Source organism: Neopelma chrysocephalum, unplaced genomic scaffold (genome assembly GCF_003984885.1).
Source record: "Neopelma chrysocephalum unplaced genomic scaffold, ASM398488v2 Primary Assembly neopelma1_26, whole genome shotgun sequence".
Lineage (NCBI taxonomy): Eukaryota > Metazoa > Chordata > Aves > Passeriformes > Pipridae > Neopelma > Neopelma chrysocephalum.
Window position 1 is genome coordinate 17,350,631 of NW_020897695.1, and position 15,938 is coordinate 17,366,568.

The 15,938-nt window shown below is 37.0% G+C and overlaps 1 protein-coding gene across 38 annotated transcripts in view; it reads left to right on the forward strand.

The window, feature by feature from the left end:
- Nucleotides 1-15,938, forward strand: part of CLASP2 (cytoplasmic linker associated protein 2) — a 155,205-nt gene that overhangs the window by 50,726 nt on the left and 88,541 nt on the right. For 33 of the 38 annotated variants that reach the window (XM_027675745.1, XM_027675728.1, XM_027675727.1 and 30 more), the window contains one exon: nucleotides 13,753-13,899. In XM_027675745.1, the coding sequence (XP_027531546.1) occupies nucleotides 13,753-13,899 (147 nt within the window). Of the gene's footprint in view, nucleotides 1-13,020; nucleotides 13,249-13,752; nucleotides 13,900-15,938 lie in introns of those variants that run through there. The other 5 variants (XM_027675761.1, XM_027675763.1, XM_027675764.1 and 2 more) reach the window with 3 other exon arrangements.

A 15,938-nucleotide genomic window follows, 5' to 3' on the forward strand; every position in this document is an offset into this window, starting at 1 on the left:
TGGCTAAAACAGCAGTTGTAAGAGTCCTGAGAGAGACCCTTTCTTAAGGTGTCCTGAAGTGTATGTTTTTCACTTAGTTCTTTCATGTGTTGGAGACTGAAAGAGATAATGAGCATGACTACAGCAGTGAAATTACAGCTGGGCTGTACGGTCTAAATAAAATTCAGGCAATTCTCTGATGTTTATATTTTTGTTTGTCATTTGGAAGGTGCAAGAGAAGTCATGGTCTTTGTAGAACTGAATGTGTTGTAAGCTCCCTCTTGTTGAGTTGTTTTTTTTTTTCTGGAAATGTTTTTCTCTGTCTTTTGTTTGCTTCCTGTGAAGTAACACAGTTCTCCATAGTGTAAACATGGATTGTGGTAACTTGCAGATTAAGGATGCAAGTTTTAGCATGTTAAGAAATAACTGCATTCCCTAGGCAAAGCCATAGGATTTTTGTGGTTCTGTAATGGTCGAGGTTTATAAAGTGAGGGTGGTTGTGGAGCTCTCTTCTGTATAATTTAATTCGTCATTAACAAAGGCACTAAGAACAAAGTACTGTTCAGGCAGTCAGCTGACATTCTGTGTAGGAGCTTTGAGCAATGATGCCAAATACAATTAACAGTGTGTAGGATGATTATGTAGCTGTTGGTCTCTCTTAAAACTACTGCTTACCACATTTACAAGGAATTCAGTCTTCTGATGTTATGTTATGAAACTGCTAGGGAAAACAAAACCTTAGTTACTATTAAGAAAACTTTTTGATCTTTTTTTCTAATTTAATTAAGTTTTGCTACCATTCTGTACATCCTCCTTATATATGCAACATAATGTTTTAAGGTTAGTGATTCTGCAGCCTTTGGAAAATGTCTTTTCTTGACAAAATGTCACTTCGTTGTGTCCAGGATGTATGTTAAACTTGATATTTTTAAGACTAGGCTGAAGGCATTGTGCATATACTTCAGAGAACAGATTTTTTTACTTGTCCTACTTGGTTTGTTCATTTAATCATCTTAGATGTGTTAAAAAATTGCAGAGTATGTTTGGACATGTGATAGAGAAGTGGTAATTTCAACATTCTATCTTGAATGCAAGATACTGGAACCTTTTGGATTTTTTTCAGTTTATTTGAGCACAAGCAGAAATGTAAATAAAATGTGGTGCTTAACAGTTGAATCTTAATCTGATTTCTCAAGTGAAGATTAAAGGGAAGAGACAGATTTTCTGTTTGCCCCCATCTCAACTGTCTCAAGCTCTCCAAGCTTTTGTTGGAAGAATGTAGAGGAAAAAAATAATACTGTGCTTGTGGCCCAGCAAACAAATGGACCATAACTTCTACTGTACTGAATGCGTGCCAGTGGGAAAGCATGCGCTGTCTCAGTCTTAAAGGCGTTTCACATACTTGTGTGACTGTGTGTCTATGTTTGACCTGCAAGTTGTGTTCTTAGGCTGCTGAGGAAAACCAGCCAGGAACTGCTCCTCGCTTTGATTTCCTTGTTCCTTGGAGAGGATAATGCATTTCTGCCATGATCCGCTGGTAACCAGATTAGGCTGTTTAGGAGGTGGCTGACAGAATTGCAGGGCGGCACATCGCATTGTGCCTTCTCTTCAGGGTTTGTAATTCAGCAGCTTCCAACAGTGTTTCCTCACCTTGTTGTCAGACTGTGCTGTTAGTCTGTTATTTCATAGGTAAGGGACTGCCTTGATCCCAGTTGAACAAGGTTATTAGGATAAGAACAAAATCATCTGCCTAAAACTACGAACGACCTTGTAGCGAAGATTAGACATAGGTTTTCTTAAGATGCACTAAACATATTGCACTACCAGACATAAGGTATTTGAGGGCTATCTAAAAGCATATAATCAGCTTTGTAAGAGGACATATTTGGTGCACACATTTGCTGCACTAGTTTACACTAAGTATGCTATTTTCTATTATATAATAAGCACATCTTTATTTATTAGCGTATTTTTATGTAAATGGCATACAGCGTAATGACGTTGCATGATGTTAGGCACTTGTCAGGTTTCATATGATAAAACATATGTGACTGATTTTTGAACAGAAATTATCCTTCTATCTTAGTACATATGCATATCAAATTATGGGTTTTGTCTTCTTGCAAAGTGCTTCAATAATGTATGTATAGTCCTAGAGCACAAGAACAATTACCTTTCATTCCCTGATGTTCTTCTGAGGGAAGGCTGTCTTCCTAAGTCTTTAATCTGATTAGTAGTTTCTGTGAAGTGTGGGTGCTGTACAGCTTTAATATTTTACTTTTGACTGAAAAAGAGAATGGACATATATTAAATGTACAGAGGCTACAGTGATGTTTGAGACATTAGCTTGATTTAAAAGGTATATATATTATTGTAGTACATATGGATTTCTGAGGTGTATTTCTGATTTTTCCTTTCCTTTTGGTAGGAGGCTTTTTAAACCAACAGAGTTCTGCGAGTGATGATAATAAAGCAATTACTACACTGGCCTAGAAATTGGTCGGGCTGTAACTGTGTGCTTTGTACCATTGAGAGCTGTCTCCTGGGGGTAGGAGTATAGATGGCAGCAGAAGTTATTCTGGGGGATAGAAACACATCACTCGTTCCTCTTTTCTGTTCTTGTTTGGGCCTATGTTTTTTTTAGTGTGCTGACTGTGCCTGCACTGACTCCTTTTCCTGTGATTGCTCCCCACCACTCCTCTTCCGTTATTAACAGTTGTTGGGCACATTGGTTCAGGAAATGTCTTTACTTGCTCTGCCTGGGAGAGGGAGGACAGATACAGTGAGCTGGAATTCGATTGCTGTTCCCAACCAAACCAGTGCAAAACTTCTTTTCACAGTAAGGTCATATGCTACTCCCAGTGATTAACATAGATTCTGACTAGTGTTTTGTCTATAAAGTGCACGTACCGTTGCTAATAGCAGTAAAAGGACAGTGGGACAGCGAAACAACTGAGTGGGAGAGGGAGGGAATGTGTAAACAAGCCAAAGGCTATATGAAAAGACACAGTTTCTACTCAGAGGATGGATGAATACAGCAAGGTTCAGGACTGATGTGAATAAAAGAGTAATTCAAGGAAGAAGTAGGCAACTCAGAGCTTTTTTTTTTTTACTTAAAAAAGCTGCAGACATGACAAAGCACAGTTATTTTCTCAAAACAAGCATAGATTCTACAGTGATGTGTGCTTTTTTTATATATATATTCTAGAGTAAAAGCTACAAGTAAGCTTCGTCTTTCTGTTTCTAAATGACATTTTTAAAGTGTTAAGGACTATTTTGGTGTTCAGTTCTGGGGAACTTGGTGGTGATGCTGGTGGTGGTTGTTTTCACTAAATATGAAATATGAGTCCACTAAAAAGATGTCCAGGTATGTTTAATCTATTGTCCAAAAGTGTTGGTTGGTTGTAGTGTTGGAGTCTGTTTCCATTAGTTTTTAAGAACAAGTTACATAATTAAAAAATTCCTTTGGTGTTATCAGTTTGTATCTGCATGTTTTTGATTAATCTAGACTATTGCTAATATTGTATGGGTGTTGGTTGGGGTTTTTTTATTATTTTTATTTTTAAAAGGGTGCATTTTGAAAAAAGACATTAGAATTGCCGACAGCCACAGGAGAAACTTAAAGCCTACTAAGGATTTTCTTTGAAAGATGTTACAAGAATCTTCCACTTGACTAATTGGATATTTGCCTTGCAGGGTTTATTTTCATCTTTGTTATCTGTGAAATATGAGGAGTATTTCCTTATTGTTGCATGTTATTTTTAATAAAGTCTTCCTGTAATAAATACTGATGAGCAAGTAAGCTATAATTGGATCATTTCAGACACCTGTCTGAAATGCCTTCAGAGGTGAAGGTTCTTTCATAGTATTGACCTGAATAAGAAATTCTTCTCTGTATATTGTGTTTATAAAAGTATCCTTAGTTTTTAAAGAATTATGTTTTAGGGTTTGTGTGTTCTTTCCTTGCCCAATTCCTTCATCAAAATACGCTTTTGTAGCTGCCTAGCTATATCGCAGGCACTTTAGATTTTCCAGATGGGACGTGAGTTTTTCAGCTTCTGGGATGCTGGTGGATGAGAGGCTAGACATGAGCTGGCAGTGTGTACTGGCAGCCCAGAAAGCCAGTTGTGTCCTGAGCTGCATCAGAAGCAGTGTGGCCAGCAGGTTGAGGGAGCTGATTCTGAGCCTCTACTCTGCACTGGTGAGACCCTACCGGAAGTGCTGTGTCCAGCTCTCTGGTCCCCAGCATAGGAAGGACCTGGACCTATTGGAGCAAGTCCAGAGGAGACCACAAAGATGATCAGGGGACTGGGGCACCTCTCCTATGGAAGCAGGCTGATAGAGTTGGGATTGTTCAGTCTAGAGAAGAGGAGGCTCCAGGGAGACCTTGTAGCGCCTTCCAGTACTTAAAGAGGGCCTACACGAGAGCTGGAGAGGGACTTTTTGCAAGGACCTGGAGTGATAAGACAAGGAAGAATGGCTTTAAACTGAAAAGGGGTACATCTAGACAAGATCTGAGGAAGAAATTCTTTACTGTGAGAGTGGTGAGGCACTGGAACAGGTTGCCCAGCAGAGTTGTGGAAATGCCATCCCTGGAGGTGTTCACAGCCAGATTGGATGGGGCTCTGAGCAACCTGGTCTAGGGAAAGATGGCCCTGCCTATGGCAGGGCAGCTGGAACTTGATGATCTTTAAGGTCCCTTCCGACCCAAACCATTCTATGATTCTTTGGGGAAAAGTCCAGTTTGAGGAGAGTTTGTCCTCTTAAAACCACCAGTTTTATCACCTGTAAGTGAAATGGCAGCGTTGAGAGTAAAATAAGGATAATTTGCCATATATTTTCCTAATCTTCACTTCTGAATACATGAGGTAGAGATCAGGTTGGTTAGTGAACTGAAAGGCCATTAACAACTCCTTTCATTCTGTGATGTGGTGTACACGTTTTCATGTGCAGATATTAATATTTTAATTCCTGAACTGCATGGACCTAAAATTCAGAAAAATAAATCTCTCTACATTTTATCTGCTGTGTGTTCATGTTAGATTTTCTCCTTCTAGGACCTGTGTCTTATTTATCAGTCTGCCTTACCATTTTATATTTTCAACATGCAAATTGAGTTGAATATGCAGAAGTTGGCCACACTAAAGCATAATGCAAACATTGCTACTAAAATGATCTCTCTGATGACAGAATTAAATTTATCACTGTCAACCTCTTGTAGTAAATCACAATTTAAGCTTACTGTTAGTAAACCTTCCTGTTAATATTATATGATATACGTCACATGGCCCTTTGTGATGACATATGCCTGTGATATATGTTAAACATGAATGAACATGGTATTTATATCTGCCTCTCTTACCCTTGCTGTGATATAATTGGTAATTTAAAAATTCAAATCATTAAACTCAAGTGTTTCTGTGTGACTGAATTAAGTACTGGAAATGTCATGGATGAATATCTGTTTGACTGACTTAGCTGCACATGCTAGTATGGTGGTCCTTTTTTCTCACTTTTCTCCTCTTAAATGCATCGGTAGTGTATTCATTTTATCGCAGTTTATGGATAGTGGTTTCTAAATATAATGTATTTTCATGATAAATATATTGGTTTTAAAATAGTTCATTAGATTCACTGGAGAAAATGCTGGTGCTGTTGAGAGTAGATAATTGATGTATTAGCAAAGGGAATTTGTGAAGAAAGAGATAAAATGACTTCTGGAGCAGAGATGATGAAGACGCTAATGGAATCAGGCCTAGTGAGCAAAGACTAGCTGTTGGCTTACAGAATATTTTAAATGTGAATAGTGGAGTTTATACTTCAAGAACATATTTGAAGTGGTAGCTTTTTTAGAAGGCAACATAAGCAATAGAGTGAAGTGTTAGGCCACAAATGAGGTCTGAATTCAGATGGACAACAACAGTTCTATAAACCATCACTTTTGATAGGAATTATGAGTCTTTTATGTGTGAAGTGGCTCACAAATTACCCAGGCATGAAGTAAAAACTCTCTTCAAGCCTTTTCTTTTTTATTTTTTTTTCTTTTGTTATCACTGTTTTAAGTGAACTGCCTCCTTTCATTTTAATGAGTGTCTGGATAGGGAGACTCTCTAGGGGAGTACTCATTCATTTACCAGAAATCTTGATTGCTTCAGAAGTTACTGCCCTTCTCAGCTTTAATTCTGACATTTTATAGTGCAAAACATCTGTGCTGTGTTAGACATATTTTACTTTGTGCTAAAACAGAGGAGAATCCCATCGGTTTCTATGTTACACTGTAAATCAACTTATAATGTGTTTAAATTGTCAGAAATTTTCAGTTTTTAATTTCTTCTGTGAGGCATGTCTGTGTCCTTACTAGACCTTTTTTTCTTTCCCCGCCCAAAAAACACATGACTTGTTAACATTTCAGCATTGAATATAGTGCAGGGAGGCCCAAATAGCATGGCCTAAAGCAATAATATAGTATAGATGTTGAAGAGCAGTAACAGTATGTGTTTTATTTTAAATCTTGAAATTTAGTCTTGAATCCTGTTTTAGGTGTTGCCTTGTCATGAATTCTGGAGAACCTGATTGTCTTTCCCCTTTTTACTGATAAAATCGTACTTTGGTTGCTAATAGGTTATAGACTATTAGATGTTGATTCAAAAGGCTGTTGAACGTGCCTGAGAAAAGTTGTAAGTAGAGTGAAACTGATGATTTTTAAAATACAGTAATATTGACTGCATCTTCAGTTTTCGGTAGGTTGCTGTGAGTAACATTTGGGACATGTACAAAAAAGGAAAGTCCAATTGCAAGAATTTAAAACTGACTAAATGATTTGTTTATTAATTTAATCAAATTTAACTGAACTACAAAAATAATTTTATAGATGCTGTAAAAGTAAAAAATATGGCAAGATTTGCAGAAATGGTCTTAAAATTTAATAGGTAAAGAGTAGAAAATGACTTAGGTTTACAGTGGAAATGAAGTGGAAATGAAGCTTTAATTGGGAGCAAAATTAGCTCAGTTGCTTATTTTGGCTTATTGCAGCTTTATTTGAAACCTGTAGTTAAATCTTGTCTTTCATCCGGACAATAGTAAGATGAACTGTAAGACTAGCTTTACTTTGGGGTTAGGAAAGTACTACTGGGATATTTTTCTGAATTAAATCTTTTCTGAACATATTCCTTCATGAAACTGTGGAACAAAATGGATAAATTATTAGTGTCATTAGAATAGACCTGTATTAAATGTGGATAATTATTGTGGCATATGCCATTGCCACTCCTAAATAAGTCTCTGTCAGGTTTAGTGTCTATTTTCCAATTTTCCCTTCCTCTCTTTTGCTCTATTAACTGAGAGTCATGTTTTTAAAAAAAATACCAAACACACAAACCAGAACCAAAAAACCCAAAAGTACATCTGGTATGAGCCTCTCTCAGTGTGCTGTAGCTGATTGATGGAATGCAGCAGAGCTGTGTTCTGCTTTGCTTGTTAAAAAGTTAGGACAACTTTATCAGAATTTAAGATTGGATCAAGAGCAAATTTTAACTGATAAATATTTGCCTTATTCCTGTTACTGACTCTTGCTCTCCTTACTAAGGGAGCCTTTTTTATTCTTTTTGTTCCCTGGAACTGCCTGAAAAAATAGCATGTGAAGGAATACTTTTGACTTTAGTACATTGGGAGATTTTTGAATAAAGTTTTGTTATTTAGCAACTGTTCTCTGGTATTTTTTATCTCCCCTAACCCCTGTGAGGTTACTGTCAAAAAGGAGTTTCTTGTGGTAAGAGTTTGAGATTTTGCTGATGAGCATCAGAATGTATTGCGCAGAACAAGAGAACCACTTGCCAGCAGTGAATCATTGGTACAGTTGCCTCCTTCAGGAATGCAGAGAGAAATGGAGGAAGTAACATGAGGTGAAGTTAAATACATCAGGAAGTGGCCTTGTGTTACTTCTGTGCCTACAGCGTTGACTCTTAAAGACCCGTGCTCCATCATTGAGGGAAGCAGGTTTTTGTTTGTGAATGAGAATTTGTCTCCTAATGGTTCAGTATCCCTCTGCCTGCTGTGGCACAGGGAGAATGCCCAGGAATCATGCCTTTATGGTAGATCTAAAGCATCTTTGGTGTGATTCATCTGTCCAACCATAGGTGTCTAGTGCCACTTGAGGTGCCTTGCAGTATTCACAGTAGCCATGCGGAGCAAAGAGGCGTGACACGAGACTGGCAAGAGATCTGTGGCCTTCTGGAATGTCAGCTGGCCACCAGACAGGATACCCAGGACTGTCTAAACTGGTTTTAGATGACTGTGCTTAGGCAAGTGAATCCTATCCTTTGTGTTAGGACAAACAGATTTGGACTGTATGGAATGCCTGATGTGTAAGGGATAAAGTGCTCACTAAATGATGTGGGGCATTGGCTTGAAGTATGGATTAGAAGGATCAACTAACTTGATGCATGTGTAGTGCTTGCGGCTTCATTTTCATGCTTGACAGAAATTGTTGTAGGCCGTACCAGTTCATCTGGAATTGAGCTAATGATCCAGTCCCAGATGTTCCAAGTAATTGATGCAGTCTATGTTTGTAAGTCACTGATGGGGGACTGGTAGTCAGTGTCTTGGTAGGCACAGAATGGGGGATGACTTGGAAAATCTAAGGAGTTTATGTGCTCACCGTTGTTTTGCTTGGGCAGGATTTTGCAGTTGTCATCATAAGCAGTTTGTGATGTGAAAGAGGAACTGTTAGCACTAGTTCAAAACCACTTCGTATCTATTAGCAGTACTTGGAACCAAAAGGGATACAGAAAGGGCATGTTTTTAAGAAAAGGCAGTTAAAAATTAGTTTTATTAAATATATAAATATTAAATATACTGTGTTCTCTGGATTGACTATTATCAATCTACAATAAAATACTACAAGTTGGTATTTACAACTCCAAGAGTGTTAGATGTGTAAGATGTTGCTTCTGATAACAGTATCAAGATTTGCTTTTATCGCCAACTTTGGTTCAGTGCAGGGGATCCAGTTTTTTCCCCTCTATGGCATTACTTGGGGATCTGCTTTAAGGTCAGTTAACTTCTGATTTGCTGCTGCTGAGTAGCACAGGTAGGTCTTGTATTTGGAAAGCGGTGCCGGTGATACTGTGTTTCTTTCTTCTGTTACTATGACTTACAAAATGTTAGCTATTAAGAGTCAGGTTAATTCTATGAATCTTAAAACCAGCTAAGGTAGAGGCTTGAGTTGCATTAACAATAAATATATTTTCATTTAATTTTCTTGAAAAAGAAACTGTTTTTTCTCTGGATATGAAAAGCTCTAGATTTCTCTCTAGAATCTCCTCACTGGATACATCTGTAATTACCCTTACTGCTCTATAGCCAAATCACAGTAAATAGATTGTTTTGAAGTTTTAAATATTGGTAGTACTAGAATGTTCTTTGAGTATCAAGTTTTATTGTAAGTGTTTGTCGTTTGATCTCTCCAAATACTTTGGAAAACATACACTGCATATTTGTGATCTGGCCCCCAAGAGTAATGCTACTAGGCATGAAGATAGCACTTATATTTTGTTTATTTTTAGTTCTAATTGTGTTGTTTGTTTCTTAAAAGTTTCAGTATTTAAACCTTTGCCGTAGTTCAGAGTTTTGGTCTTCCTGGATTTTATCTTAGAATAACTTTGAATAAACCCCAAGTTTTGAAAGTGTGGTACACTCTAGCTTCTCTTGTGCCCTGCAGGTTGGTTGGGTGGGTCTATTACTGGAAAAATTCCATTGACAACTCTTGAAGTGTTTTGTAGGAATGCACAGCAGTTTATTGATACCAGTTCACTTGCTGCGTTATACCTACAGAACACTCCTCTGTGGTACAGATCTCTGCCTTCCATCAGAAGAGAAGACTTCTGATGCTCAGACATTGAATCTTGTGTTTGTAGCTTTCTAAAGATATGAACAATCTTTTCTTGAAATTTTTTTTTCCTGAAGTTGTTCATCTGAAAGAGAACTTGTACCGGAGTGAGAGCATCTGTTGCTCATCAGGCTGCTTCAGCAGCTTTTGGCAGTACTAGATTCCAAGTTCTTCTTATTATGGTGCGCTTACCTCCAAAACTCTTCATACTCAATATGATTTAAAGTTAACTGAGTACAAGAACAGTGTTGTGAGATTTAACTGAGGCTTAGTGTCTTTCATTTATTGTGCTTTTCCTTTGAGATGTTCCATGTGTTACTAGCAATTCATACAGCTTTTTATTTTTAGTACCTTGCAGCTTTGTTGTAAAATGCTGTTTGGATAGTGCTTTCTCAGCTGTCAGATGTATTTGCATATGTAAAATCTGATACTCTGAAGGTGTTAGGCCTTTAAAATTACCTGGAGTGAAAATTATCTAGCCACTCTAGAATGGAAAAAGTTTGCATCCGAAATAGCAATTACATTTAGGCTTCTGTGACTTCTGTTGTAGAAATTTATTTTGTTTGTAGACAGCGTAAAACCAGCAGTGCGATCACAGTTTGATACTGAGAGTACAACCGTCATTGTATTCTGCATGTTGGCAGTCAGGAGCTCCATCCCTGGTCCTTTGGCCAGCCAAAGGCACATAGTAAACACGTTTGGCTCAGCTGGAACTGCACCTTGATTATACCCTGTGGAGCAGCATTTAAAACTCAAGCTGGGGCTCTCCATGCTGAAGTACATGGAAATGCTTTTATGAGAGCTACAAACCAAGTGTATCATTGCAGATGAGTGAGAGCGCATGGGAAGCACATTGTACAGGAAGCAAATAAAATGCTTTGGTGTCATGAAGTGCTATAAATACAAACCTCAGGTTTTCACAAACGCTGTTAAGCGTACTTCTAGAAATGGAGTGTCCCTGAAGTTCACTTGGGATTTTGATGTTAAATCCTAAGGTAAAAAAAGGGTAAAGACCTAAAAGGGTGGGGGAAACCTCTGGTTTCTTTAAAAGACGGTACAAAATTTTCCTACTTACGTTTATTTAAAAACAAACCAACCCAAAACAAAAGAAACTCAGCTGCATTAGCACTTTAGCCTTAATAGAATTAAAACTGATAATTTTCAGCCATTAATTTTATATGCTTATGGTTCTGTGCTGGAACACTTATAAGTAACTGCACCACAGTTTTTAATTTATTTTGACATAAACCATGAAAAGTCCAGTTAGAATGCCCATGTATCAGTGGTTAAGAAAGTTCAGTGCATCTCAAAAAAAAAAGTGGGAATTTATTTTAAAAGCTGGGTTTCATGTGGACTGAAAAATTATTAAACTGTTTCATAGCGTGGGTTTTTAATTCAGTGTTAATAATGTTTTAAATGTATGAAAAAATATATTCTTTAACTAGGCAAAGTAATTTGACAGTATTCCCAAGAACATTATTTAATATATCATCTTCTAATGTACGCAGCAGGTCAGTACCAGGAAATACTTGCCTTTGCATTTTTTCTGAAACTCTGTTTGCACGTTTTGGGGTCGAGCAGTAACTTCTACAATTCCCCATCTTTAGTACGCCTTCATAATGAATAGTTTGGTAAAAATAGAATTAATCTGAGCCATTGGTTCCCAAAGTACACTGTTGTTTGGGGTTGTTTAGATTTTTCTTCATTAGGAGGTTTTGCATAACTGAGCAAATGCTTACTTTCTATTTTTGAGATTGTATTGCAAATAACTTTATTGTTTCAAAGGCTTGTTGTGCAATATTTGTTTATCGGTGCTGCATTGTAGAGCTGTTGGGTAGTAATATGAAAGTCTTGCCTGTTTCTTCATCAGATTTGAAAGTGCAGCAACAAAACCATTTCTATGTGAAAAGTGTGTTTTCATTTTTAGTCAGTTTTCATGATTCCATACTCATGTGTCAGTGTTGATCTGTTCACTCTGCTTAAAAATCTGCAAGATATTTCTTAATGCTATTTTAAAATTACCTGTAATGCTGCAGGTATCCTAGATATTAACCATTGCTATTTATCCTTTTATTATGGTGTTTAGCTCATTGCACTTAATGTGGCATTTGGATTAGTGGTTTTCCTTGCTCAAAAATCTTGATGTCTGGTTCTATTTAAGATACTGAGAGTAAAAGCATCAGGAATCAAAATGTATTCTGGCTCACCCGTATGCTGAGCGGGAGTGCTGTTTCCATGGCAACGCACAGGACACTGAGGGGGAAGGCTGATGCCTTTTCCCGATTCGGAGAGTTTACAGATCCAAACACAATTATTCTGAGCATGATTCTCTTAAAAATGAGTGGTTTTAGGAGAGAAGGAAATAATGTTAATGAAAATTGGTGATATACATCCATATGTTTCTCGTGGTGGCTTGTTCCTTTAATCATGGAGATTCGTTAGTGCTAACACAGCTTTTGGCAAATGCTAATAAAATGTACTAATTATAGCAGCAGTGATCTTGGACACCTTAAGTGAAGGGTGTTCCAGCATTCGATGGTGCTGCAAATGCTGCTGGACAAAACCTTGCTGCGTTCTTCTGGGAGGCTATATTGTTAAATATAGTTGACATTTCACTGGGAACAAGTTCTGAATAAGCAAAGGATAAACAGTGACCATTCCAGAGATGATAAAGCTTTGCCGTTAATTTTATTTTTCTTTTAGAAATGGCAGGTTTTAGAGCAGGTAATATGCTAAATTGGTCTTTCATTACTGTAATGCAGCTGTGTCTCAGCCTCGCCCATTTTATTTATTGTAGGAACCATGGACTGATACATTTTCTGTGCTAAAGCTTATAGATAAATCCTTCTTCCTTAAGTGGGTTGAGAAAACCACTTGTATTCTACTGTTGAAATATGTTGGGGGTTTTTTTAAGGCAAAATATTTTGTATTGAGATTGTTTAGTCACTAGAGATGAATTTCTCTCTTGATTAAAAATACACAAACCTGAAATTATAGGAAGGAAGAGTGCAAACCCCAGAATATTGTCTGCCTGTCTAATTTTTTTAACGAAGGATTGGAATAGTGGCAAATACTGTGTGTGGAAATTAATTTATTTGCATGGAGAATTTTCACCTTTTCCTCTGGCGTGTGCTCCCAGAAGATGATGTCACCTTGCAGCTCATTGGTTGTCAGCACCTAGTGCAGGGAAGGGAGAGAAAGATGCCGGCACAAATCTCAGTGGTGGATCTAGGGTGTTTGCGAGCAGTTTTTGATGGAATCTTTGATTAGTATTAAGAATTTACTGCATGTGGCCATGTGAGGTGCTGGGTCCGTCCTTGGGTGAGGGGATTGAAGAGCTATCAGAGGAATGAGGCGACTGATCTGCAAGAGGATCTGTGATTGTAAGTTGAAAAAATCTGGGTGGAAGGAAAGAGACAGGGAGTGCTAGTTAGACACATTGTGGGAGGATGTGTAGCAGAAAATGCATGCATGAGTAAAAGAAGAAAAAGGAGAAGCATTTGTTTTTGGTAGACTGGAATGATGAAAATTATATTAAGGGCTTTCCTTTTGGTAAAATATTAAGAAATGCTCAAAAATATTCAGTCTGTACAAAGATATTTTCCTTTTGTGGGAATGGATGTGTAGGATTCATTTTTATGCTCAGCTTTACTGCGGTTAATTATGAAGGAAAAATAATGTTTTATAAGAACTTAAAATGTAGAAAATGCTGTTTATTTCTCATTGTCATTTTATTCCTAGGTCAGAGACAGGACAAAGTGATAAATACTTGCTTTTATTTATGCATTTTGTCAATTTCTGTGAAATGTGAAGCAAAATAGTTGATTAGGAAATGAAAATACACCCATTCTAATAGCTGTATTTTTATTTAACGTATCCTTTTCTAGACAAAAGCTTTGATGATGAAGAGTCAGTGGATGGAAATAGGCCATCATCAGCTGCTTCAGCATTCAAGGTTCCAGCACCTAAAAAGCCAGGAAATCCTCCAAACAGTGCAAGAAAGCCAGGATCAGCTGGTGGGCCTAAGGTTGGAGGTAATGTAAAACAATTCAGATTCTAATCAGTGTTCCCACAAACCTTGCCAGAGCAGGCACAAAACAGAGAACTTTGGAAGGTAATGTTTAATTCATGACTGCAGTATTTTTGCAGAGACAGAACAGTAAGGGACCCTGTTTTATGTAATTATTCAAATGTAAAGGTGTGTGCATGTCTGTCTGTTTTTGTGAGCATACATTGAGCTTATAAAGGCCTCTCATAAATAAAATTAACATCTGGAGATAGCATTTGTGTTGGTGAAATGAATATATATATACATGGGTGTTTCTGCTGGAATCTATGCTACACTTAATATATGTATAAATAAACTGTGAAATTCTGTAGTTGGTCTGTATAGATGAAATTTTTACTGCAGGTCTGCACTGTTTCACGTGGCTGGAAAGGACTAGCCATCACCCACAGACCTCAACAGGGGTGTATATTACATCTGAATGACTTTTATTATTATTCCTTTAACTGTCAGAGTATTGTGAAGTTGGTTGTGAAAGATAAAAAATGAAGGCCAAAACCCTTGTCAGGATTTTTTTGCATGGTATAATTTTAAAGGAGTATAATGAAGAATGCTTACTAATTATGATGTTGGAACAGGGAAATCCGCAGTTTTTTAGGGCGGGGGTAATCTAACAAAAGCAACTGTTTACTGCTAAAGAAGTGACAGCTTTTTTAATGCTTCTTGTACACCTTCTGAAAAAATACATAATTCAGTGGAATAACACCATACTTTAGGTGTGTCTTTTCTATGAACAAGTGGTTATTTCAGTAAGGGATTTTTGTTAGAGTAATTTTTTCATGTTCCTATTCATGTAACATTCCCATATGTGATCTGCAAAGCAAAGATGAAATTTGAAAGAAGATCCACGTGGCAAACAAGCTTTCTTAAGTAATTTCACATTACTAAGATATAGCTAATATTTTGACAATTTATTGTTTCTCAGTTGTGATCTTCAGAATTCCTAATAAATTGGAAAGATTTCCATAGGGTTGGATCAACACTGTCATAGTATAACTGAGAACTGATAGCAGTATGAATCAGGAAACACCACCCAAAAGACTTTGTAAAGGAAATTATCTCTTTAAACTGATTCTTAATATGTATTGTTATTATTATTATACATAATAGTAGTAAGAGTAAGTAAATATAAATAAATAAGTAATATAATCTCCTTTAACCTGAAACATGATGGGTTTTGCATGCAAGACTAACACAGTACCAGAACTGAATGCTCAGGATTTCTGTTTATTTCAGTATATGCTTATTTTATTAAATATAAATGGGTTGTAATGTAATCTTTTTTTTTTGCATGTAGAGACTTTAGATTTACATGCTCAGCGGTAAAAACATGGAGATACAAGAGCAGGTGAAGGAACAGAATGACCACTCAACTGATATTTCAGTTTATCTAAAAACTCAGTAGTAAAGAAGATTTTAAAAAAAACCAAAAATTTTTACGTTGGTTTTTCTCATTTTCCTATATTGCCAAACTTGAAAAAAATAAATTAAAAAATAAATAAGGACAAAATTTAAGCGTGCCAAAACCAGACTACGTTGGTCATTCCTTGCTTTATACCATCTCCTTTCAACTCTGGAAAATACTGGGGCGTGTTTACGTATGCATCTCTTTTTATTTTTATAATGTAGTATGTCTGTAGTCAGAATTTTGAAAGTTTAGGTTTAAATATTAATATAGTGTTTACGTATCCTGCATCTTCTAGCCTAATCAAGAACATTAGTGTAGATGCCAAATGAATTTCTTAAACAAGTCAATAATGTCATAGTCTCTCCCGTAAGTGAGGAATTTCCCATAACTACTAATATGAACATTGACAGTAGGTCAGACAAGAGGTCTGTACAGTCCACTGTCCCATCTGACAGTGGTCAGAAATGGCTACTAGGGAAATGCACATGAATAGGGCAAATGTCTAGAAACACACTGTCATTACAGGGCAAAATGCTGGGTTTAAAAAGCTTTATTGCACAGAGAATCATGGTCTTCGAAGAGTCTGGTTAGGGCATCCT